Consider the following 27,767-nt stretch of genomic DNA (forward strand, 5'->3'; position numbering starts at 1 on the left):
AAAGGTCATATGCTTTGTATTAACAATGTTTTGGCCTCAAAATGCAGCTGCTCAATACAGAAAATACTTCATGGATGTATAGAATGACTGAACAATATACACACAAAGTTCTCTAGCCATGGACAGGAGCTATGCAAATTTCCCAAACTTCTGGGTTTCCCGCTGAGGTGTTTGATTCGCTGGTCTGGTATAATCTGTGCGGTAGAGTCTGGGATGCCTGAGGGTAAGGAAACTTGCGCAGCTCCTGTCCACGGCCGAACACTGACCTGCACCAGGATTGGAAAAACTATCCGCTCATCTCTACTGAAATAAATGAACATTTGATTCTACTTCTGAGTCAATGGGTAAGGTCACGTTCACACGGGCAGTATTTGGTCAGTATTTTACATCAGTATTTGTAAGCCAAAACCAGTAGTGGAAAAATCAGAGAAAAGTATAATAGAAACACGTCACCACTTCTGTATTTATCATCCTGATCTTGGCTTACAAATACTGATGTGAAATAATGAAGGTGTGAACATGGCCTAACAGTGAGCTCTACTCACAAGTTAAATTTACCTCCCATTTCTTAAACCCTCAATTCACCAACAGGTTTCATTGTATTAGATGCAATGTGATGAGCCGGTTACTTACAGAATAAAAATCAGACTTTTCTTGTACAAACAAGTTCAACAATAAGAACAGGTGACACATTCATAAGATCTACTTCACTGTACAAAAAAAAAAAAATGTAAAAAAATATATAAAACCAAGTGAGAAAAAAAATGATGCTAATTTAAGGCAGATGGAGGTAGACAGAAGTCCAGAAATTAGGGAATAAACCTAATAATTTAGTATCTGCACGTCGAACAGATCGCAGACTCCTTCACTGTCATCTAGGTTAAAATTGTAGTCATCCCCGGGGGTTGGAGAAAGTCGCAGAAGTGGGAAAACTGGTGAGAGAAAAAGAAGATATAGTCACAAGGAATACTGTATGCACTAGGAACATTAATCAATGTGACAGGACAACACACAGAGGCTGAATACCCCTTGTAAAAGGGAACCTGTCACCAGAAAAAAAAAAAACTATTGACCTGTAGGTATGGGGTTATTAACCTGCCGGCACCTGCACTTAGCTGAACGCTGCAGGGAGAAAATGAACTTTCCCCCTTGCTGGCAGCAATCCGTTTTCTGCAAATGTGATAATGAATCAGGCCCAGTGTTCCACATACCGCAACACGCAGTGATTCCCTTCTTTTACTGAAAGCGGTTATTGGATGAAAGATTGCTGATTACACTGCCGGCATTGGTTTTGTCATTTCATATTTTGAATTTACACTCATGCTGCTTTAGTTTTTATTGGATGACTGCTGACTATGGTACTATAATTAGCGTCTTTTACTAATGATTAATATTATGTTCAGCTATATGGTAATGTGTGCCTATGACATTTGAGATTCTATATACCAGCTTATTTGGTTGCAACGATAGTTTTGGAAGCAATACTCTTTTAAAGATCATTGGAAGAAATATATTTCTTTCCCCTTATGAGTATTCCATGCGCACACTTTGGTTTGATTTCTGTAATTGTGACACTCTGTGACAAGTGTCTTAGTGTTTGCAACTGGAACTATTCTTTTGCACTAAAGCGCCACTGTATTTTATCTGCTTTATCAATTTATTTTATATTTTGATAGATTGGACATTTCTGAACACATGTATTTTTTAAATTATTTTATTTTTAATGGGGAAAAAAAAGGGGGGGGGGGGGGTTGTTGTTTTTTTTTTTTTAATATGTTTAAAAACTTAATGAATTTAAAGGGAATCTGTCTCCACATTTGACCTATGTAAACTATTAATATGACCATACAGCTGATAGACTGCTGAGGGGAGTCCTACCTGTATGTCTCGTATCAGATGCCTTGTGGATAAATCATCTTTTATCACTTTATATAAATGACCTCTTCCAGGCTCTGGGGAGGACGCTGTCTGGAGATTACTCTGCCCCCAGAGATTATTTTACATGATGGGGGAATTACCAGTGGGAGACAAGTAACCCACATAGAACAGGAGAAATGAACTTTGTCTTCTTACAAATACCTTATTTGCTTCTCTCTCAGCTCCGCTCTATTGTAACAATACTGCAACCCAGCAGATGTCAGGTATAACCACACACAGCTCTGCAGTGATAGCAGAGAGCGGCCATTATATCACACTGGTAACTCCCCTTCATGTAATAATCTCTGAGTTATCTTCGGGCAGCGTCCTCCCCAGAGCCTTTTATAGTGATAAAAGATGATTTATCCACAAGGCATGAGACATGCAGGTAGGACTCTCCTCAGCAGTCCATCGCCTGTGTGGCCATATTAATAGTTTACCTAGGTCAAAGGGGGAGTGGTGGATGAAGTGTCTTCAGTAGACGCCCAGCAGTCATGACAACCTAACGGTGCCCCACGGACCTGTGACGAGCACACCGATGGGTAAGCTTCTGGCCAGCGTGTTACATGCCGCTGTCGGTGAGCAACAGCGTAATTTAACTAGTTAACAACCACGGGTGGATTAAATCAGCCATCAAGTGTGGGGAAAGATGCGTCATCAGCATGTGAGTCCACATCAAGGGCAGGGACACAGCTGATGACATAAATATACGTCATCAGTCGTGAAGGGGTTAATAGTTACTCTTATGTGCTTACATTAAAATGCAGATTAATTACGAATTGAGGAAGGAAATACATACCATCAGAAGACATTAGCTCATCAATTAAGTCTCCACTTATCTGACCTAAAATAAAAATAAATTTGGTCATTTTAGCACACCTACTTCCAGACCGTTAAAAAAAAAAAAAAATTAAAAAATTATAAACTGTATATACTTGTGTATAAGTCGACCCGAGGCACCTAAATTTGGCCACGAAAAACTGGGAGAACGTATTCAATCGCATCCCCGTCCTGGTATGCATGTCCCCCCCCCCCCATGAGAAAAGAATAAAGAAAAACCTCAGCATCTTGATCCGGTGCCATCAGCTCCTGCAGCCGTGCAATCACATGTCCCCGCTCATTAAGGTAATGGATATTCACCTCTCTCCACACTCAGAGGGACACATGATTGCTCGGCCGCAGGAGCTGCTGGCACCAGAACGAGATGCGGCGAGGGAGCGCAGGGAAGGTAAGTAGGAGTTTTTTGTTTTTTTTAACAGCTGCTGTAAGCTGGCGTCTCCAGCTGTAACTGCGTGCACGCTATAAGAGAAATAAATATTCATTGCCAGTGCAGTTAATATTAAATTTCTTTTTAGCAGCAGGCACAGTTACAGCCGCAGCCCCCGGCTCCTGTGACCCGCTGCTCTACCGCTCCCCCTTCTGGGATAATGACTCGTGTATAAGCCGAGGGGGGGGGGGGGGGGGGGTGTTTTCAGCACAAAAAAAAGTGCTCAAAAACTCGGCTTATACACGAGTATATACGGTATATATATTTTTTTTTATTACAAGCAGAAGGGGGTGGGAGATACCCATCTTGACCAATCCCTCAGCACTACTGCCCAGTCACTGGGACTCGCCTCAGCCAGTAATCAATTGAACTGGCCTTTCCAGTCACTGAATGGGATGGGTCACCGCTGCAACCTGTCAGCCTGAATAGCATTTCCTACATATCAAGATGGCCCAGGAAACCCAGCGCAGTGAGGACCAAGCAAGCGCTGACCGTGGTCGGTGAGGAGAGTATCGCCACTTTCAGCCTTATTAAAAATTGATCTCTTTGCAAACTACAAGACAAATCTTTGTGAATGGTAACACACCAGTGACCCCTTACCTTCTGTATCGTCCAGCTTTGTCATGTCAAATGTGTTGGTCTTGAGGAAATTATTCACATCCAATGGAAGGAAGTCACTGGAGCTGGCAGTGGTTGGGGCCAAGTCTGAGAGGGGAGGGTACAGGAAGGAGTCCGGCGGTTCACAGAAGCTGCTCGTAGTTGTGTTCTTGTGCCCATCATCTGAGGAGCAGGAAAAAAAAAAAAAAAAAAAATCAGGAAGAGCAGAAACACCACACAAAAAAATGTCTCCAGTACCACTGCAAAGGGAAGGGCTCATCATTAGATTATCCACTGTGTAAATCAGGTTATTGCATCTTTTTGAAAATTACTGTTTGGCAATTTTTTTTTTTTCATATGATCTAAAAAAAACAAACAAAAAAAAACCTCACTGGGGATATTCCAGACTCATAGATCATGCTCTTTCACAAACAGTTTTCAGAAGTTTCATTATCATCAGTGGCAAGATTCCACTGACATAACACCGCTATACACAGCTGATAACCTTCTATGATTGGTGGATCTGATGTTATGTCACAGCTCCTCTCCCTTCAGTCACCTTTGCACACGCTCATCAGATGCTTTAATACGATAGGCCTGAATCAATCTATTGCTGCTAATAGACATGTTTCAGGTAATCCACAAGCAGTAAGGGTATGTGCATCCGTCGTGTCTTTCTAGCATAAAAAACACAGCATTTTACGGTCCTAGAAAAGTGTATGAGATTTCTGAAATCTCATGTATGTTACTTATTTTTTTCTTAAAGACTTGAAGCAGTTCTATATTTGCAGAGCATCAGTTCTATCAAACACACTTATTAGTGAGGGGAAAAAAAACGTACCTTTTATGCAACATTTTTTCCCGGCACGAGACACTTTTTTATACAGCAATGTTGGCAAATACTTAGAGGTATACTCCGGAGAGAAAAAAAAAAAAATGATTTGTACTGTCCCTGACCAGAACCTATAAACTTGAGATGCCAGTGCAGTTTTATCATCTTTAAAATCCATGTGATTCAGTGTCACAGCAGCTGCTCCTCACTGCTTCCTCCCCACCCATCTAGGACCTTATATCACACAGCAGTATGCAGCTTCCCACTGCAAATAACAGCCAGCAGAAAGAGCTATTATCAGGAGCCTGGCTGATAACACACCCTGCGTCATCCCCACAGTGTTCCCCTTCCCGTGCAGCCGCAATTCTCTCTGCCCTGCCATGAACTGAGGTGCGAATGCTAGGGTAAAAGGTCAAAGAGTCCCGGCGCATGCGCACTGCAGTACTTTGCTCTGCCCTCGGCAGTCCAGGGGGAAGTGCGACTGCGCGGAAGTGCCATGGGGAACACTGTGTGGATGACGGAGGACGTGTCATCCACACGAAGCAAAGAATAAGGACGGCATCGCAAGAAGAGAGGAGGCACCGGACCAAGACCAAAGATGCCCATCAGACCCAACCGCCCTGTGGGGGAGTATAATAAAAAGGTTATTTTTTGGCCTTAAAGGGCAAATTGGTGTCATGTGCAGCATTACAGAATGCTGCCAGATGGATTTGAAATGTTGTGGCCGTAGGTTATAGCAGAAAAACTGGCGACAGGTTCCCTTTAACCCCTTCACTCTGAAGCCTGTTTTCACCTTTCCGACCAGACCAAATTTTTACAGTTCTGTCACTTTATGTGTTTATAGTTCTGGAACGCTTCAACAAACCCCACTGATTCCAAAAATGTTTATTTCGTGCCATATCGCACTTCATGATGGTGGTAACATTTGTTCGACATGACTTGTGTTTACTTGTGGAAAAAAATTTGAAATTTGGAAGACATTTAGCAATTTTCAAACTTAATTTTTATGCCCTTGAACCAGAGGGTTATGGCACACAAAATAGTTAACAAATAACATTTTCCACATGTCTACTTCACATCACCACAATTTTTTAAATAACTTTTCTTTTGTAGGAAGCTAGAAGGGTGAAAAGTTCACCAGCGGTTTTTAATTTTTCCTACAAAATTTAAGTGACTGAGGGGCTTATGACAGAAAATACCCAAAAGTGACACCATTCTAAAAACTGCACTCCTCATGAAGCTCAAAACCACATTCCAGACATTTATTAAGCCTTCAGGTGCGTCACAGGAACTAATGGAATGTGGAAATTAAAAAAAAAAGAACATTTAACTTTATTATTTTTCACAAAAAGTTTATACTTTAAACCCCACTTTTTTTTATTTTCACAATGGTAACAGGAGAATATGGAAGCCAAAAATGTGTTGTGTAATTTCTCCTGAGTACGCCAATACCCCATATGTGGGGGAAAACTACTGTGACCACAGAAGAAGAAGACAGGAGGAGAGAAGCAGACGCCAAGACTGAGATGTAGCAGAGCCGGATATGCAGACGCCAGGAGGGTAAGTAGCACTGGGGGAGGGTGAGCCATGCCATATTCACCTGTCCCCGTTCCACCGCTGCACTGTCTCCCGGGTACTCTGGCTGTGATGTTCAGGTCAGAGGGCGTGATGACGAGGTTAGTGCACGCCCTCTCCCTGAACAGTCACTGCAGAGAGCCGGCGACGCTGAGGAGCAGTGGGCAATGACGAGAGGGGAGCAAGCCATTTTTTTTTTTTTTTTAAATCGCAGCAGCAATATATGGGGCATATATTAATATGGAGCATGTTATGGGGCCACCATTAACCTTTCTGCAGCATTATATGAGGCGTATTTAACCCTTTTCTGACATCAGACGTACTATCCCGTCCATGGGACCCGGACCCCTATGCCCATGGACGGGATAGTACGTCTAGCGCGATCAGCGGCGCTCACGTGGTGAGCGCCGCTGATCGCGGCCGGGTGTCAACTGATTATCACAGCTGACACCCGGCACAATGTGTCAGGGGCGGTCACGGACCGCCCCCAACACGTTAACTCCTTGCACACCGCGATCAAACACGATCGCGGTGTACCGGGGGTTTAAAGAGAAGCATCGGCAGGGAGGGAGCTCCCTCCGTGCTTCCCTGAGCCCCCCCCACAGCAGCACAATGTGCAGCGCTGCTGCGGGTGGCTCCATACCTGCATGTCCCCGAATCCAAGATGGCGACAGGGCCCTTCGGGGGCCTGCAGGGAGCTGGCTTCCTCATGCCTGCAAAGCGCAGGCAAGGAGGAAGCCTTGTGCAGTGCCTGTGACAGATTACTGATCTGTCACAGAGATCTGTGCTGTGACAGATCAGCGATCTGTCACATGACAGTAATGTCCCCCCTGGGACAATATAATAAAGTTAAAAAAAAAAGTGTAAAAATAATTTTTAAAAAAATCGCTAAATAAATTAAAAATAAATATTCCCTAATAAATTCATTTTTTGGAAATAAAAAAAAACAATAAAAGTACACATATTTGGTATAGCCGCGTCCGTAACGACCCGCCCTATAAAACTGTCCCATTAGTTAACCCCTTTAGCAAACCCCTTAAAAAATAAAAAACGAAGCAAAAAATAATGATTTATTATCATACCGCCGAACAAAAGGTGCAATAACGCGCGATCAAAAAGACAGATATAAATATCCATGGTACCGCAGCATCAGCAGCGAAAAAATAAAAAAGTTATAGCTCGCAGAATAAAGCGATGCAAAAATAATTATTTTTTATATAAAAATTGCATAAAAGCGCCAAAACATAAAAAAAGACAAATGAGGTATCACTGTAACCGTACTGACCCGAAGAATAAAACCGCTTTATCAATTTTACCGAACGCTGAATGGTGTAAACGCACCACCCAAAAGAAATTCACGAAACGCTGGTTTTTGTTCATTCTGCGTCCCAAAAATCGGAATAAAAAGCGATCAAAAGATGTCACATGCCCGAACATGATACCAATAAAAGCATCAACTCGTCCCGCAAAAAATAAGACCTCACATGACTCGGTGGGTCAAAATACGGAAAAATTATAGCTCTCAATATGTGGTGATGCAAAAGCTATTTTTACAATAAAAAGCGTCTTTTAGCGTCTGACAGCCGCCAAACATAAAAACCGCCATAAATAGTAAATCAAACCCCCCGTTATCAACCCCTTAGTTAGGGAAAAATAATAAAATTAAAAGAAAATGTATTTATTTCCATTTTCCCATTAGGACTAGGGTTAGGGCTAGACTGAGGGCTGAGATTAGGGTAAGGGGTGTGTTGGGGTTAGGGTACCGTGACACATAGCGATGCACCAGCGATCCCGACAACGATATGGATCGCTGGTGCATCGCTATGTGCTTGCTAGTGAGCTGCCACACAGGCAGATCTCACCAGCGACATCGCAGGGGTCGGGGGTCGCTACTTACCTGTCAGACGCGGCGATCCTCACGTCCTCCCGCTCGTGTCCACGCGTCGCTCGTCGTCACAGCAGGAAGCGCCGCAGGAAGCCGACAACGAGAAATGATCCAGGACCTTCTCGCGCGATCAGCGATAACCAGCGGGGGAGCCGATCGGAGTTAAGTATCACATGTAGCGATATCGCTAGCAATATCGCTGCTACGTCACAAAATCGGTGACTTTACAGCGATATTGCTAGCGATATCGCAGTGTGTAATGGGGGCTTTAGGGTTGGAGTCAGAATTGGGGGGTTTCCACTGTTTGGGCACATCAGGTGCTCTCCAAATGCAACATGGCGTCGGATCTCAATTCCAGCCAATTCTGCGTTGAAAAAGTCAAATGGTGCTCCTTCCCTTCCAAGCTCTGCCATGCGCCCAAACAGTGTTTTACCCCCACATATAGGGTATCAGCGTACACAGGACAAATTGCACAACAGCTTTTGGGGTCCAATTTCTCCTGTTACCCTTAGGAAAATAAAAAAATTGGGGGCAAAAATATCATATCATTTTTGTGGAAAAAAATGATTTTTTTATTTTCACGCCCAGGCGTTATAAACTTCTGTGAAGCACTTGGGGGTTCAAAGTGCTCACCACATAACTAGATAAGTTCCGTGGGGGGTCTAGTTTCCAAAATGGGGTCACTTGTGGGGAGTTTCCACTGTTTAGGTACATCAGGGGCTCTCCAAACGTGACATGGCGTCCGATCTGAATTCCAGCCAATTTTGCATTGAAAAAGTCAAACGGCGCTCCTTCCCTTCTGAGCTCTGCCATGCGCCCAAACAGTGGTCCCCCCCCCACATATCAGGTATCAGCGTACTCAGGACAAATTGCACAATAACTTTTCCAGTCCAATTTCTCCTGTTATCCTTGGTAAAATAAAAAAAAATTGAACCTGAAGTATTTTTTTTGTGAAAAAAAGTTAAATGTTTATTTTTTTTTAAATTTTCAAAAAATTCCTGTGACGCACCTGAAGGCTTAATAAACTTCTTGAATGTGATTTTGAGCACCTTAAGGGGTGCAGTTTTTAGAATGGTGTCACTTTTGGGTATTTTCTATCATATAGACCCCTCAAAGTGGCTTCAAATGTGATGTGGTCCGTAAAAATAAAATGGTGTTGCAAAAATGAGAAATCGCTGGTCAACTTTTAACCCTTATAACTTCCTAACAAAAAAAAATGTTGGTTCCAAAATTGTGCTGATGTAAAGTAAACATGTGGAAAATGTTATTTATTAAGTTTTTTGTGTGCCATATCTCTGTGATTTAAGGGCATAAAAATTCAAATTTGGAAAATTGCAACATTTTCAAAATCTTCGCCAAATTTCCGTTATTTTCACAAATAAACGCAAGTTATTTGAATAAAATTTTACATCTAACATGAAGTACAATATGTCACAAGAAAATGTCAGAATCACCGGGATCCATGGAAACGTTTCAGAGTTATTACCTCATAAAGGGACAGTGGTCAGAATTGTAAAAATTGGCCCGGTCATGAACGTACAAACCACCCTTGGGGGTGAAGGGGTTAAATATGGAGCAACTTATGGGGCCACCATTAACCTTTTTGCAGCATTACACGGGACATATTAATATGGAGCATCTTATGGGGCCACCATTTTACTTTTATTAGTATCTATTTTTATTTTTGAAATTTACCGAGTAGCTGCTGTATTTCCCACCCTCGGCTTATACTCGAGTTAATAAGGTTTCCCATTTTTTTGTGACAAAATTAGGGGCCTCGGCTTACAATCGGGTCAGCTTATAATTGAGTATATACAGGATGTTGTTTTTTTTTTTTTTAAACGGTTATGGTACTTTCACTTTTTTCCCCACTCTGATCACTTATAAAGCATTGCAATGCACGAGCATTACTGTGCTTTATAAACTCTCAGTGCTGCACTGACATACAAGCTTGATACACCATGCTCTGAGTATCACGCAACAAGCTACCTAGCTCTGGTGACCCGGATGTAATCATGATGACATCAGGTCACTGGCAACGATAAGGTCCACGTCGCAGGGGTGTCAATTGGAGAGCAGAGGGGCCACCCCCCTCTGCCCGCCTTCTAAATGCTGTGATTGCTATTGATTGCAGCATTTAGAGGGTCAAACTGCCGGGTGTCAGCTGTCATATCAGCTGAACACCTGGTGGTGGTCACGCGTGCAAAATCACCGTGACGCATCCATACTTCCAAGGTCGGTAAGTACCTACCGACCTGAACGCTATACTGCTGCGTGTGCGCACAGACTTCTGAGCACTTTGCAGATTCAGCAGTAAATCCTCATTAGGACGTCCCTGCACTACAGACCTCTGAATGAGGCATTATTCGCAGAGCAGAGTCAGTGCTCAGAACACAGCAGTGTGATGATTATACTGCGGTGCTAACAGTGGAGGTGGGCGCAGATCGGCAGCAGTAGTATTGTACTACCATCGTGCTCAGATTCTTACACGCCAGTAAATAAAAATGGCAGCCCCTAGCGGCTGCAGAAAAAAGTTAAGCAAATACATGTTAAAACGTGACATTTTGTTTTTAAAATAACTGACTACATTATCAATAATTATTAATACAACAATCGTGACACACTCTCTTTAGTAACTTAGTCCCTTTAGTTAGTACGGATATACCCCTGTAGAGGTGACTGCAAGAACACAAACTTCTCTCTGCAAGAAATGCCACTGTAAATAGAGAATATGGGGGTGATGGCAGCACGACACGAAGGGTCAGGATGTATAGTCATACAAGTACTATTACTAAATAGATAAGATTGGAACAGATTATTTCCAGCCTAACCCTTTACTAGGACTATACATAAAGTGACTCACTCGTCCGAGATTCCTGCGAATCCTTATTTGGATCCTCCTCCGTCTGCTGAGGTTTATCCTGTGTGGACGGTTTCAGCGCACCGGTCGAGTCCGCCTGGACCTGCGGCTGTGTAATGTCATCAGGAGGGGGGACAGGGAAAGCCACTGGCTTTGAGGCACTGGAATCCTTATTGATCAGCAGAACATTGATGGGCCCAGAACTGCTCTTTAAGCTGATCTGGTATTTTTTCTGTCCACTTTGACCCTAAAGAAAAAAAACATTTGCATTAGGAAAGATAATGGACAAAAAACAAGACGACAAGACACTGCAGACCTCTAGTAATGCCACACTGTGATAGTGCGGGTCTGTACCATCACACAGGATTGACCCTTGATTACAGCACTGTGTAATGGCACCCAGCTGTCAGTCTGGTGGGATACCAGTCTCTGCGGCAAGTGTAAGTTCTGATGGCCACATCTATCTAATGTGTGAGAAGAAGAGGCAGAATGAGCTTTATACTCCACTCCAAGTATAGAACGAGCAGATGATTGACTCTAGATGTAACAGAGCCGCCACATTTAAGCACTGGTCCCTGGAATAAATGGAGGCAGCTTTACACGAGAGGAGAGAAACAAGACCATCCATCGCTCTCACAGGACGGGAACTGGTAAATTGCATGGTTATAGATTAAAGGGTTGTTCCCAGCTTAAACCTTGGTGGCAGAACCTGAAGACATCTCACCAATGTCTGACAGATGTGGATCCCACCCATATCCAAAAGAGGAGTCCAAGGACCTTCTTCCTTGCCTGTTTATGTAGTCAGCCATGTGGAGCTCTACCAAGTCACTTCTATGGGTCGGTCTGAAGATCGGTACAGGTCCCAGATGAGGGATGCTTATGGCATGTCACATTGAAATAACCCTTTAAGGCTGGGTTCAGATGGCTGTATGAGAATTTGGGTCAGTCACGTCTGTAAATTGCGAAAGTGACTGAATCCCGTTGCTTGTCTGCATATCAGACTGGTATACAGTCTGGTCTGGTCTACAAGTCAGACCAAAGTGAAGAAAAAAGAAGGCCATGTGATATAATGGGTGACAGCACACATCCCTTACAATACGCTCGTCTGAACAAGCTCCAAATTTTAGGAAAAGCTAGATGGACTCTTAATGCCCTGCGATCCCCATAATCTTTGGGGGGAAAAATAGCTTGATTTTTCTGCCACAAGAAGAGAAGCGACAAAAGTCAAACATGAGCGAACATCAGTCAGAACGACATTCTGCCTTATTCAAGGGTGTAAGTGAGGCTCGGGCTTGGTAAGGATGGTGTTTAGTTCAAGGACCAATCTTATTTTTACATCAGAAATCTGCCAGGAATACATTTATAAACTGAACATTGTGAAAGGAGCACGATCCTATATATTGGCCAAAAGTAAAGGGCATGTCTAAAACTACAAAAACCTACAAAAAAAAAAAAAAAAAGAAAGTGTTACACCCAGACATAAAAAGGATATACTGTATATACTAGTGTATAAGATGAGATTTTCAGCCCATTTTTTGGGCTGAAAGTCCCCCTCTCGGCTTATACACGAGTCACATACCTGGGGGGGGGAGTCGGCGGGGGAGGGGGGGGCAGGGGGTGTCAGATCATATTTACCCCCTGGCGCGGTCTCTGCAGCCCCCCCCCCCGCTTTTCCACGGTCTCCCTTCCTGCCTTCAGCGGTCATGTGGTACTGCTCATTAAACTCATGAATATGCACATATTCATGAGTGTAATGAGCGGTATCACGTGACCGCTGAAGGCAGGAAGGGAGACCGTGGAGAAGTGGGGCTGCAGCGACCGCGCCAGGAGGGGGTAAGTATAGCGATATTCACCTGTCAGGGGTCCATCGCTGCTCACCGCTGTCTGCTGTGTCCTGTGTCAGTGACATTTAGGCAGCAGAGGGCGCGGTGACATGGTTAGGGCGCGTAGCGCCCTCTGCTGGCTGAACAATAACTGACAGAGAAAGGGCAGACAGCGGTGAGCAGCGACGGACCCCGGACAGGTGAATATCTCAGGTGCCGGGTCCTGAGCAGGAGAGGTGAGTATGGCATTTTTTTTTTGCAGCAGCATATGGGGGCATAGTCTATGGGGCAGCATATGGGGGCATAGTCTATGCAGCAGTATATGTGGGCATATTCTATGGGGCAGCATATGGGGGCATATTCAATGGGGCAGCATATAGGGGCATAATCTATGGAGCATCATATGCGGCATAATCTATGGAGCATCTTATGGGGCAGCATATGGGGGCATAATCTATGGAGCATCATATGGGGTATAATCTATGGAGCATCTTATGGGGGCATAATCTATGGAGCATTTTATGAGGGAATAATCTATGCAGCATCTTATGGGGGCATAATATACAGAGCATCTTATGGGGCCATAACCTTTATGGAGCATTATATGGGGCATATTATTCTATGGAGCATCTTATGGGGGCATTATTAACCTTTATGCAGCATTATATGGGGTGTATTTTGTATTGAGCATTTCATGGGGCCCATCATGAACTGTATGGAGCATTATATGGGGCTCCCGATTCAATATGGATATTCAAAAACATTTAACCTACTGATGTCTCAATTAATTTTACTTTTATTGGTATCTATTTTTATTTTTGAAATTTACCAGAAGCTGCTGCCTCTTCCACCCTAGGCTTATACGTGAGTCAATAAGTTTTCCCAGTTTTTTGTCGGCTTATACACGAGTATATACAGTATTAATCAACTATTTAAAAAAAAAAATACAGAGATTACAATTTGGGGATTAAGTACCGAGAACCACTATACTCAGGAACCCCAAAAAATAATCATACTAGTTACAACAAATGCCTTATTCAGTAGGACGGACTGTACAAGCACTAAGCCCATCACTAAAGTGCAGTGCCATAAATGATTGGACAGATCATGATCCGTCCAGCCAGTTGCTCAATATAGGAGCTATAAACTACTGTATCTCTCTCTCTCTCTCTCTATATAATGTAAAAAACATATAGCCAGCTCACCATAAAGGAGTTCCTCTTAATGCAATAGTCGGTGTTCACCTTATATTCTGCACGGATCCAGGCAGGGAGTATGCCCCAACAAATAGAAATATAAGAGAATTGGGATCCAGCAAAAAGATGAAAGTTCACCAGAATTATAAAATCATCTTCTTTATTTATCCATTAAATCATATAAAAAAAATATACGGTGAGGACCGTGAAGAAGGCACATAGTGCTGAAACATGTAGTCCCTTGCTGGAATGTTACCAATTGATTGGAGTTCCTCATATATTTTTTATATGATTTAATGGATAAATAAAGAAGATTTTATAATTCTGGTGAACTTTCATCTTTTTGCTGGATCCCAATTCTCTTATATTTCTCTATATATATATATATATACAGTGGGGCAAAAAAGTATTTAGTCAGTCAGCAATAGTGCAAGTTCCACCACTTAAAAAGATGAGAGGCGTCTGTAATTTACATCATAGGTAGACCTCAACTATGGGAGACAAACTGAGAAAAAAAAATCCAGAAAATCACATTGTCTGTTTTTTTTTTCATTTTATTTGCATATTATGGTGGAAAATAAGTATTTGGTCAGAAACAAAATTTCATCTCAATACTTTGTGATATATCCTTTGTTGGCAATGACAGAGGTCAAACGTTTTCTGTAAGTCTTCACAAGGTTGCCACACACTGTTGTTGGTATGTTGGCCCATTCCTCCATGCAGATCTCCTCTAGAGCAGTGATGTTTTTGGCTTTTCGCTTGGCAACACGGACTTTCATCTCCCTCCAAAGGTTTTCTATAGGGTTGAGATCTGGAGACTGGCTAGGCCACTCCAGGACCTTGAAATGCTTCTTACGAAGCCACTCCTTCGTTGCCCTGGCGGTGTGCTTTGGATCATTGTCATGTTGAAAGACCCAGCCACGTTTCATCATCAATGCCCTTGCTGATGGAAGGAGGTTTGCACTCAAAATCTCACGATACATGGCCCCATTCATTCTTTCATGTACCCGGATCAGTCGTCCTGGCCCCTTTGCAGAGAAACAGCCCCAAAGCATGATGTTTCCACCACCATGCTTTACAGTAGGTATGGTGTTTGATGGATGCAACTCAGTATTCTTTTTCCTCCAAACACGACAAGTTGTGTTTCTACCAAACAGTTCCAGTTTGGTTTCATCAGACCATAGGACATTCTCCCAAAACTCCTCTGGATCATCCAAATGCTCTCTAGCAAACTTCAGACGGGCCCGGACATGTACAGGCTTAAGCAGTGGGACACGTCTGGCACTGCAGGATCTGAGTCCATGGTGGCGTAGTGTGTTACTTATGGTAGGCCTTGTTACATTGATCCCAGCTCTCTGCAGTTCATTCACTAGGTCCCCCCGCGTGGTTCTGGGATTTTTGCTCACCGTTCTTGTGATCATTCTGACCCCACGGGGTGGGATTTTGCGTGGAGCACCAGATCGAGGGAGATTATCAGTGGTCTTGTATGTCTTCCATTTTCTAATTATTGCTCCCACAGTTGATTTCTTCACTCCAAGCTGGTTGGCTATTGCAGATTCAGTCTTCCCAGCCTGGTGCAGGGCTACAATTTTGTTTCTGGTGTCCTTTGACAGCTCTTTGGTCTTCACCATAGTGGAGTTTGGAGTCAGACTGTTTGAGGGTGTGCACAGGTGTCTTTTTATACTGATAACAAGTTTAAACAGGTGCCATTACTACAGGTAATGAGTGGAGGAAAGAGGAGACTCTTAAAGAAGAAGTTACAGGTCTGTGAGAGCCAGAAATCTTGATTGCTTGTTTCTGACCAAATACTTATTTTCCACCATAATATGCAAATAAAATGAAAAAAAAACAGACAATGTGATTTTCTGGATTTTTTTTTCTCAGTTTGTCTCCCATAGTTGAGGTCTACCTATGATGTAAATTACAGACGCCTCTCATCTTTTTAAGTGGTGGAACTTGCACTATTGCTGACTGACTAAATACTTTTTTGCCCCACTGTGTATATATATATATATATATATATATATATATATATATATATATATATATATATATATATATATATATATATATATATATATATATATATATATATATATATATATATATATATATAACGGCACGGTGGCTCAGTGGTTAGCGCTGCAGCCTTGCAGCGCTTGGGTCCTGGGTTTGAATCCCACCAAGGACAACATCTGCAAGGAGTTTGTATGTTCTCCCCGTGTTTGCGTGGGTTTCCTCCGGGTACTCCGGTTTCCTACCACATTCTAAAGACATACTAATAGGGAATTTAGATTGTGAGCCCCATCGGGGACAGTGATGATAATGTGTGTGCAAGCTGTAAAGCTCTGCGGAATATGTTAGCGCTATATAAAAATAAAGATTATTATTATATAATATATTGCCTTAAATTGTCTGTCATCCACTTCCGTCTGGATGTCCCCAAATCCCACAATCCACTGCGCCGCACCGGAAGTACGCCGATCGCCATTTTGGAACACCCAAGTGATGCCGCTCGGATCCAGGATGCAGCTGCGATCCAGACCGCCGCTGGGATCACAGCTGCCGCTCGGATCCAGGCCACCGCTGCAATCCCAACCGCCGCTCAGATCCAAGCCACCGCTGCGATCCCAACCGCCGCTCGGATCCAGGTCGCCGGGACCCCTGCCGCTGCTTGGATCCCAGCCACCACTCAGATCCCAGCTGCTGCTCGGATCCTGGCCACCATAGCGATCACGAGGCTGTGAAAGGGGTGTAAAGGGGATATAACTAGAGGGGTGTAATGAAGGGGGTATAATGAGAGGGTAGTAATGAGAGGGATGCCGCCGCCGGACCCACCGCTGCCTGCCCACCCACCTCCGTGCAGTCACAGCCGGCAGGAAAGACAGTGGCTTGAGGCCTTTGCTGGAGATTGGGTGCGGCCACCCTCTGGTGGCACCTCACACCATCTCCAGCACAGGCCGCAAAACACCATCTTTCCTGCCGGTTGTGACTGCACGGAAGTGGGTGGGCCGCCACCCCCAGCGCCACAAAGCTGCCCCCATCGTGATGTTACTGCCTTCCCGATGCGATAGCATCGCGCACACATCTAGTGCAATAATAAGATAACACAAATGAGTGTTATAAAAATACATAAGCCATGAAAATACAGTGAACACGGTATGTAGTATAGGTAGTACCAGAAGGCAGAGAAACATTTGTAAGCAAAAAATAATTTCTTGATCGGCCACATGTTTAGCATGGAATGTAGAGTATGACCCAGTGGCCCACAAAGAAATAATAATGCCCAGAGTTCATAAGAAAGGAAAATTCAATCAATAAATTATTAAACCTCTTCACGACATATGACGTATATATAAGCCAAGTATAGTGGTTCTTTGTACATAATCTCCACTTTTTAATGTCATTATGTTTTTTTTTCCTTTAAATCAATTGGTTACTTAATAAATATTATTCAATTTGACATCTGTAATACTTAGCTTTTCTTGTAAGTTTTCATTGTGAAAAACAGGTGGCACTCACCGTTTCTGGAATTGGAACTTCCAACTGAGTCCCAGCGGGAGCCTGGATGGCCAGAAGTGTGTCGCCTGCAAATATGGAAGACAAAATTAGCCTCTACAGGGCATCTACCCAAATAATAGCTATTAGGTGATATTCCTGGGGTCCGAAAGGTGGGGCCCCTAGGGGCTTACAGTTACTATCCATCCTCTTGACAGGGCAGAAATATTATTTACGAGGCCATTTAAAATAAAGTTGTAGTTATGACTAAATACTAGGGCTCCAGAACTGTCAGGATTGTGACCCGGAGTCCCTTTATCCAACACTGGCTGCACAACATACCGACGGTTCAGGTTTCCTTTTAGCTGGGGGTTACATAAACTTTTGTTGTTAACCTCTTAGAAAGAAATTCTGCGCGCCCTCCCCCTTTTTGTTCCCTGTTGAAATTTTGCAAGAAAATAAAAAACAATGTGCAGTGACACCATATGGCCATAACCTTTGCTCAATGTAACCCATTCAGTACCTTTGCCAAATAAAGTAAAAGAAAACCCTAGATTTGTGCGGTGGTTTTTCTTCAAGGAGAATGCAAACTTGTTTAATGGCAGATTATGCTTTTCTGCCCAAAGCGATTCCTGTATGCATGACGGCCATATTACATAATACTTAAACACCCAAAACAAAGCCCCTCCAGCTCACAACCGCACACTATACAGACCGGGAGAAACACTGATTACTGTACATGAACGCTGGCGTATTATTGTCTGTGCCCCTCCATATTGTTTTACATTATTTGGTTACTACTAAATGCAAACTTACCATTAAAGCTATTACAAAGGTCATCGTGTGTTACAAATGAAAATGTATGGTTTTATTAAGGAGGATAAACAAAGTACGTATTAACCCTTCACCAATTGTCAGACCTTCTCTCCATCATCTTTCCTGTTACAGTAGAGGGAATCTGTTAGAGAGCGTTTGTTATTTAATCTGAAAGCAGTATGACGTAGGAACAAAGACCCTGGTTCCAGTGATGTGTCACTTAATGGGCTGAGGGCTGTAGTTTAAATAAAACACCGATTGTATCAGGAGGAAATCATCACTACAGGCCTAGGTGTCTTGTGCAGGCCAGACCGGCAAATCTGTGTAACCCTGCCCCCACCACAGATTGGCAGCTTGCTGTCAGTGTACAGAGGAATCTGCTGATGAATGGTGTGGACAGGGTTATAGAAAAATCGACTTTCTGCCCCTACATCAGGCTGCTCTCCTATTACATAGCAAAAACCTGCTGATAAGATTCCCTTTATACTCCCAGAGATTATTCTGATGGCTTGTCAGCCATGACCTCGATCAATAGGCTTCTTTTATCCAAAGTTGCACCAGAAATGAACAAACTAGCCACACACACCCAGACAGCATCCATTTGGCATATGTTGGGCTGGTACACACCAATTAATGGCATGGAGGCCATACTGGTTCATCTTACAAAGAAACACATGATATTTTCCTAACAAGAGACTATAGGTAACATATGTGTGTGTATATGCACTTTGTGCGCACGTCAGATTTGCAGAAACGACAACCAATGACTGACAGCTCTAAGGTCATGTTCACACGTTGCTTTTTTGCTGCTTATTTCCTACAGCCAAAACTTGATCTCTTGGCAGCAAAAATTGTGCAGACAAAAGCAGGTTTTGATGGATTTTGTGCTGCTTTTATTTCTGCGTTTTTCAGGATTCCAAAGTTCAGCTTTGCTTCAACCATACAAGCATGAACAATATAAGGCGTTAGGGCACCAGTGGAAAAACAGTAAAAGTATGCCAGCTCACCAGCCACCTGCGCAGATCCTCGGAACCCCGTGGGGATAGCAATACTGAAGAAGCAAATGGTTTCAGCTGCGTGTAAAATTCTTTCTTCTTTATTCAAAACATGTTAAAATACACATATGTGCTCTCCAAAAAGTGCTAATACAGAGGCTACTCATTTCGACCTAGATCGGTCTTTAACCAAGCCATACTAGTACCTATACAGCTTGTCAATATGTAGAGAATTACAACCAATCACGGCAAAATTACATATCACATGACAAATTCAGCAGGTCCTATATACATATTGTTAAAAGCATTAACCACGATCCATTATAACAAAACAAAAAAATATATAAAAAACATGGTGATCTAGCAATAATGTAACATTAGATCGTTTCTTTTATTTAATCCGCCAGGACATCTGGTGTTTAACCGATAAATCCAGTAAGCTTCTCGGGTAAGGAGATGACGCCTGGCATCTCCCCCCCCGAAATGGTATTGAGACCGTTCTATTCCCTGTACCCGAAATTGTGCTGTATTGCGGGCATGTTGCGATATAAAGTGATAAGAAGCTGCTGAAACATTGAGATTTATAGTATTAGTGATATCATTGAGATGTTCCCTGATTCTTGGTTTCAGGGTCCTAGATGTGCAGCCAATATATGATAAATTACAGATCATGCAATCTATTTTGTATACTACGTTTGTAGAGTTACAATTAATATAGCTATTTATTTTTAAATTTTGTGTATTATCAATGTTGGAAAAATTCTTAGCAATAAATGCAGGTTTGCATGTCTTACAATTATTGGATCCGCACTTATAGAAACCTGTACAGTTCAGCCAATTTCCCTGCGATTTTTTATTATCAAGAAAAAACAAACTTGGTGACAATTTATTGCCTAGTGCTGGAGCTCTCCTGGACACTACATTAATACCAGGAGTTAGGAGTTTAGCTAATTTGTCGTCTTCAAATAAGAGAGGCAAATATTTATCCACAATATGTTTAATTTGTGAGAACTGGGGACTATATTGGAAACAAATATATGGTTTATTTGTTAAAGTTTCTTTTGATCTATTATTAATTGATTTGATTAGATCAGCACGATTTTTTTGTTTTACAATCTTCTGTGCTCTGTTAAGTGCCCAACATGGATATTTGCAATTTTTCAATTTGTGTGAAACATGGTCAAATTCCCTCATAAGGTTCCCGTTCACATTGCAGTTATGTTTAACCCTTGTATATTCTCCTACTGGGATAGATTTTATTGTGTGCCTACTAGTGGCGTTTTTCGGGGTCAAACCGCATCAAAAACGCTTAAAAGAAGCATCCCATTCATTTTAATGCATTTTGGCCTTTTTGTGCCAATGGATGCGTTTTTTACCGCTAAGGAAACGCTTAGCGGTAAAAAACGCAGCATGTTCATTAATTTCCGCTTAGGTCCGCGCTTTTGGCTATTTCCAATAGCCCAAAAGACGCGCGTAATAAAACACATCAAAAACGTGCGTTTTTTGCGCAAAAACCGTGCGTTTTCTGGGAAGGAGACCCGTTTCCTGAGCGTTTAAAAACGCTACTGTGGGCACATAGCCTAAATGGAGGGCTTGTTAATATTTATTTTTTAACACACTGCCTAAACTGACCTGTGGTGTGCGTGTAATCTGCACAATGCCAGTTTGTCATATGGGTGCGCTGATTGTCATGTGAGGCTTTTCCCCATAGAATTGCATAGATGTATAAGGCTCAATGCACACGTACTTTTTGCCCTGCGGATTTTTCCACTCAGAATTTAAGAAATCCGCAGGTCAAATGACCTGCATTTTTCCTGCGGATTTCTTCCTTTTTTCTTGCGGTTTTCCCCTGCGGATTTGGAGAATGCAGCAGGTGGAAAACCGCACAAAAGAAGTGACACGCTGCATATTTTGAACCACAAGAAAACCGCGCGGAAAAATCCGTTGCGTCTGCACAGCATTTTTTTTTCTATTGATTAACATGCTACTGTACATCACAATGCGGATATGCAGCGTTTCTGCACGGTAAAATCCGCTGTGGATCTGCTGGAAATCTGCATCGTGTGCACATGGCCTAATGTGTACAGGTAAAAAAACGCACGTGTTTTTAATGCGTTTCCTTCCGCAATAGATAATAATATGAACAAGTTTTTTTTATAGCCTGCAGAACTTGTAATGTAACGTTATCTTGGAGTTTTCCCCTCTAATAGAAATTGATCTAATACATTCCCCTGTATACAAAGTGGGGAGTTGGATGCGCAGACACGGTGCTTGTCCCCATCCCTCCCTCCTAGCTCCTGACTACACGTTCTCTTAGGACTGCAGCCAGAAAGGATATGTTTGATTCCCGGAGTCGTCAATCACATTTTTGATACTCTGCTGCAGCCACACTTTCTGCTGGTCCAGCTCCTTCTCCTTCAGCTCCAGATCTCCAATTTCTGTTTTAAGATTCCTCAGTCGATCCAGGATTTCTTTTGTGTTGCACCCGGCACCAACACCCCTTACAGAGAAAGGAAACAACCTCAGATCACACTAGTATATGAAAACTAACATAATATGCAGAAAGCAACAAAACGGGGAGCATTATTGTTACTGCAACCACTGTAAAAATCTTAAAAACATAACATAATACACAAAAAAAAAAAGAAAGACATCTCATCTGTTACTCCCTTTCATTATTACCTTGCTGCCCTCTAATTCCGCAGGTCTCCCCCCCCCCCCCCCCCATCAGTCATTATCCACTCAAAAATGAAATGGACCCTCAGATAAACCCATACGTTTTGTCATGATTCGTTTTAGCAAGGTACAAAAAAATCCTGCAATCCAGAAAATTACCAAGAACAAAATTATCTCCCGTGCATTGCTTATTTTTTGGTTTAGTGTCACTTTGACGCTACGATCACCACTATCAGTAGAATCATAGAATGTTAGAGTTGGAAGTGACCTCCTGGGCCATCTGGTCCAACCCCCTGCTCAAAGCAGGATTCGCTAAATCATCCCAGTCAATGTCAGTCCAGCCTCTGTTTGAAGACTTCCATTGAAGGAGAACTCACCACTTCTCGTGGCAGCCTGTTCCACTCATTGATCACTCTCACTGTCAAAAAGTTTTTCTAATATCTAAACTGGATCTTCCCCCTTTCAGTTTCATTATAATTGCTTCTCATGTGTGCATGTGCAAATGAGAATAATGATGATCCCTCTACACTGTGACATCACATCAGATATTTGGAAACAGCCATCAAGTCTCCTCTTCACCTTCTTTTTTGCAGGCTAAACATTCCCAAATCCTGTAACCATTCCTCATAAGACAGGGTTTGCAGACCAGTCACCATTCTGGTCGCTCTTCTCTGAACTTGCTCCAGTTTGTTGATGTCTTTTTTAAAATGTGGTGCCCAAAACAGGACACAGTATTCCAGATGAGGTCTGACCAAGGAGGAGGATAATGACTTCACGTGATCTATACTCAGTGCTTCTCTTAATACATCCCAGAACTGTATTTGCCTTTTTTCGCTGCTGCATCACACTGTTGACTCGTGTGCAGGCTGTGATCTATTAGTATTTTTCACATGTGCTGTTGCTTAGTTCTAATTCCTCCCATTTTGTAGATGTAATTTTCGTTTTTATTGCCCAGATGTAGAATCTTGCATTTCCCCTGTTAAATACCATTATATTAGTCACTGCACATTGTGCAAGCTTATCTAGATCCTTCTGAATCCCTTGTCTTCTCTAGTGTTAAGCCCCCATTACACACTGCGATATTGCTAGCAATATCGCTGTAAAGTCACCGATTTTGTGACGTTACAGCGATATTGCTAGCGATATCGCTGCATGTGATACTTACCTCCGACCGGCTCCCCCGCTGGTTATCGCTGATCGCGCGAGAAGCTGCTGGATCATTCCTCGTCGTCGGCTTCCTGCTGTGACGATGAGCGACGCGTGGAGCCGGGCGGAAGGACGCAGGATCGCCGCGTCTGACAGGTAAGTAGCGACCCCCGTCCCCTGCGATGTCGCTGGTGAGATCTGTCTGTGTGGCAGCTCACTAGCAACCACCTAGCGATGTACCAGCGATCCTGACCGCATCATATCGCTGGTCGGGATCCCTGGTCCATCGCTAGGTGTAACGGTACCCTTAGCTATCCCTCCTAGCTTTGCATTGTTTGCTAATTTGATTAGTTTACCTTGAGTTCCCTTATTTAGATTATGTAGATATTTCACATCAGTATTTGTAAGCCGAAACCAGGAGTGGGTGAGAAATGCAGAAGTGGCGAAGTGTTTCTATTATACTTTTCGTCACCTGGTTTTGGCTTAGAAATACTGATGTAAAATACTGACCAAATACTGAACGTGTGAACGTGGCCTAAAACTGAGAAACGCTCAGGTCCTTTATTAAACTCCTTTTTATGGCAATCAGCTGTGAGCTGCCAGATGAGCGATTTCCCCATCAGATATTACTTACTTCCACTGGATGCTGTTCTTTGACTTCTTCTCTATCAAACCAATTCCTTCCAAGACATTTGTTATATCGTATATTCTGCGCTTTTGTCTCACAGCCAGAGTATCAGCAGCCTGAAAGACAGAAGTAGTCACTGCATTTCAATTAAAACTGCTTTTCTGCAATTCTCACTAAGGGCTCCTACAGACGGCCGTAGAGTCGCTCATCCGAGAGAATCGGGATGATTTGCAAATGACACTCTGATCAAACACTGATCACCGTGTGGACACAGAGTGCTCCGATTCTCTCACATGAACAAAATTTCTCCATCTTGTTCATTTTGTCAGTGTGTGCAAAATTGGACTGCATTCGGATGTCATCTGAGTGCAGTCTAATGATTTCCACGCACTCACTAACTTGCAATGTAGACAGGGAATATTGATTGATACTATATCATTCTTAGGCATTGAAAATTGAGAGCCCCCCACACACATTGGTCTAGTGTCGTCTGCACCCACCAATATCGATGGGTTTAGCCAACACGTTAATGTGTATGGGGGTGCTGGCCAACTAATGGTAGGGGAAGATGTCACTAAGGCATGCCTGATTTTGGTCTGCATTGTTCTCCTAGGGATAAGTTGCCAGCAGCACACCCGTGTGTAAGACGAGGTGGTTGTAAGATTAACAATAGGCCGACATTAGAAAAGTAAATAATAAAATGATTCAGATTTATCACAGTGGTTCATGCAGTTTATTAGATTTGGCACGGTCCAGCTCAGGTTTCACCAAGGGCCATATCCGCAGCATGGCTATCTTCAAATGGCCGCTTGTAGTGTAAAGGCTCATGCAAACGTCCAGGCAAGCCAGTACGAGCATGGACTGGCCGGTGGCTATAAAAGAGCTGTCCCTGGGCACGAGGGCTAATAAAGAGCTGTGCCAGACCTCAGAGTGTAAGACGGATACTCCCTATGCCAAGTACTGGCTGCGTCTGCTCCGAGTCAAACACGGAATCCTCAAAAATGTGAAATCAGACTGATCCCTCTGGACCTGACCGATCTATACGGGGGGCCGGTCATGGTTTGGATGAAAACATTCTGTCAAATCTTATTGGTAGCAAGAGGCCACTCAAAGGCATTGTACTGGTGAAACGTCCACTCCAGTCTGGGAGGAGCGCGCACGGCCACACACGTCACTGTGGAAATGGCTGCAGTCAGCGTGCACGGTTATTAATGTGACTGATGGAGCAGCGCTGGGATCTCTCGGCATGCTCTGTGGGAAGGGGTTATGCCTTCACCCTATAGGCATTAAACATGTAAAAGCAACATCCAAAATTAAAAAATAGTCACTTAGGCTGGTTTCACACTAGTGTTCAGGAGGGCTGCGGATGGCAGACTACTTCCTCCGTGAAGCTCCGCCTACTTCCGCATGCGTCCAGCGTTTCCCTGCGTACCTATCCTTAACATTGGCTACGCAGGGACATGCGTTGTATGCGGATGCGCCCGCATGCGGCGATTTGACATGTGCGGAGACCGCACGGAAACGCAAAACAAAGAAGCCCGAGGACGGATGTACTGATCTCATTACAAAAAAAACTGCCACTGTCCAGGTCACCTGAAAAAGTCATTTTGTTTCGGATTTAATGCATAAAAACGCATCAAAAGCCACAGTAATGTAGGCAGCGTGTCTGCAGTTATCACTTATATATAAAAAAATAGCTACAAAAGTGTGAACATGCTCTAATAGTAGTGTGCGGCTCTGCAGGACATGTATCACAGATGGCAGTGCTCACCCGCAGGGGGCGCCCTCAGTCTCCCATCTCCCCGTCACCCACAGGGGGGGGGGCGCCCTCAGTCTCCCATCTCCCCCTCACCCACAGGGGGGGGGCGCCCTCAGTCTCCCGTCTCCCATCTCCCCCTCACCCACAGGGGGGGGGGGCGCCCTCAGTCTCCCATCTCCCTCACACACAGGGGGGGGGGGGCGCCCTCAGTCTCCCATCTCCCCCTCACCCACAGGGGGGGGGGGCGCCCTCAGTCTCCCATCTCCCCCTCACCCACAGGGGGGGGGGGGCGCCCTCAGTCTCCCATCTCCCCCTCACCCACAGGGGGGGGGGGCGCCCTCAGTCTCCCATCTCCCCCTCACCCACAGGGGGGGGGGGGCGCCCTCAGTCTCCCATCTCCCCCTCACCCACAGGGGGGGGGGGGCGCCCTCAGTCTCCCATCTCCCCCTCACCCACAGGGGGGGGGGGCGCCCTCAGTCTCCCATCTCCCCCTCACCCACAGGGGGGGGGGGGCGCCCTCAGTCTCCCATCTCCCCCTCACCCACAGGGGGGGGCCGCCCTCAGTCTCCCATCTCCCCCTCACCCACAGGGGGGGGGGGGCCGCCCTCAGTCTCCCATCTCCCCCTCACCCACAGGGGGGGGGGCCGCCCTCAGTCTCCCATCTCCCCCTCACCCACAGGGGGGGGGGCCGCCCTCAGTCTCCCATCTCCCCCTCACCCACAGGGGGGGGGGGCCGCCCTCAGTCTCCCATCTCCCCCTCACCCACAGGGGGGGGGGCCGCCCTCAGTCTCCCATCTCCCCCTCACCCACAGGGGGGGGGGGCCGCCCTCAGTCTCCCATCTCCCCCTCACCCACAGGGGGGGGCGCCCTCAGTCTCCCATCTCCCCCTCAGTCTCCCATCTCCCCGTCACCCACAGGGGGGGGGGGGGCGCCCTCAGTCTCCCATCTCCCCCTCACCCACGGGGGGCGCCCTCAGTCTCCCATCTCCCCGTCACCCACAGGGGGGGGGGGGGCGCCCTCAGTCTCCCATCTCCCCCTCACCCACGGGGGGCGCCCTCAGTCTCCCATCTCCCCCTCACCCACGGGGGGCGCCCTCAGTCTCCCATCTCCCCGTCACCCACAGGGGGGGGGCGCCCTCAGTCTCCCATCTCCCCCTCACCCACGGGGGGCGCCCTCAGTCTCCCATCTCCCCGTCACCCACAGGGGGGGGGGCGCCCTCAGTCTCCCATCTCCCCCTCACCCACGGGGGGCGCCCTCAGTCTCCCATCTCCCCGTCACACACAGGGGGGGGCGCCCTCAGTCTCCCATCTCCCCGTCACCCACAGGGGGGGGGGGGCGCCCTCAGTCTCCCATCTCCCCGTCACCCACAGGGGGGGGGGGGCGCCCTCAGTCTCCCATCTCCCCGTCACCCACAGGGGGGGGGCGCCCTCAGTCTCCCATCTCCCCGTCACCCACAGGGGGGCGCCCTCAGGCTTTCATCTCCCCCTCAGGCTCCCATTTCTCCCTTCACCCGCAGGGGGCGCCCTCAGGCTCTCGGGCACCGCTCACTCACCACCTTCAGGTCCAGCACTCCGTCCTTCGCTTCCTGCAGGAGGGACACGAATTTACTGGTGAGGAGCCCCAGACTCTTCTCATGTCTGCTGGACACCCCCGCCGTCTCCGCCATGATACCGGGGGCAGGCCTGTTCAGCCCGCCCGCCCCCCTCTACCGGGTAACACGGGGACTCGGCACGCAACACGCGGAGCTCCACGAGAGTCGCGATTACACCGGAAGTGACGTCAGAGCGCAGCGTTGCCCTGGAGACAGAAACTTGCACAGTGACATAGTAAAAGCGCGGAGGCTCATGGGCGGCCATTTTAGATGAGGGCAGGAACGCGGTGATGTCGTGCCATATGCTAACTGCAGTAATCTTTACACCCTCCATGTTCTGGAGGACCAATAGTCTCCCAACACCGGCGGCTTCTATGAAGAGCAGAACATGGCCCGGATGATTCTTATTTGTAACTGGGTAGTTTCCCAATTCCAATATGGCGTCCGCTGTTCTCAGAGGCTTGTACTCTATGGTGATGACGTTAGGCAGAATCCACCAATCAGGATCTGAGGTCCAGTGAGGAAGTGGTCAGCTATTGGCTGAAGAGGAGAACAACACAGAAGCACGTGCTGTGCTGGACGAGGAGCCGCCGCTGTGCCGGGGTCTGCGGGGAAGACATCGGGAGAAGGGAGGGACACCGAGAGCTGCGCGAGCCCCGGGGCGGAGCACGAGGAATGGCGCTTAGATTAATTTCTCTGCTCTCAC

General features: G+C 45.2%; 1 protein-coding gene across 1 annotated transcript; it reads right to left on the reverse strand.

Moving 5' to 3' along the window:
- Positions 1-27,286, reverse strand: E2F5 (E2F transcription factor 5). Its single transcript, XM_073550565.1, has 9 exons — positions 27,023-27,286; positions 23,718-23,827; positions 21,598-21,761; positions 18,267-18,308; positions 17,475-17,539; positions 10,937-11,180; positions 3,785-3,964; positions 2,717-2,761; positions 1-932 (listed from the first exon to the last, which is right to left on the reverse strand). The coding sequence occupies exons 1-9, from the start codon at positions 27,134-27,136 to the stop codon at positions 823-825; spliced, it is 1,074 nt and encodes a 357-aa protein (XP_073406666.1). The 5' UTR covers positions 27,137-27,286; the 3' UTR covers positions 1-822.
- Positions 27,287-27,767: the final 481 nt, after the last annotated feature.

This window comes from Dendrobates tinctorius, unplaced genomic scaffold, assembly GCF_039654945.1.
Source record: "Dendrobates tinctorius isolate UK_male_01 unplaced genomic scaffold, ASM3965494v1 ptg000165l, whole genome shotgun sequence".
In the NCBI taxonomy this organism is placed as follows: Eukaryota; Metazoa; Chordata; class Amphibia; order Anura; family Dendrobatidae; genus Dendrobates; species Dendrobates tinctorius.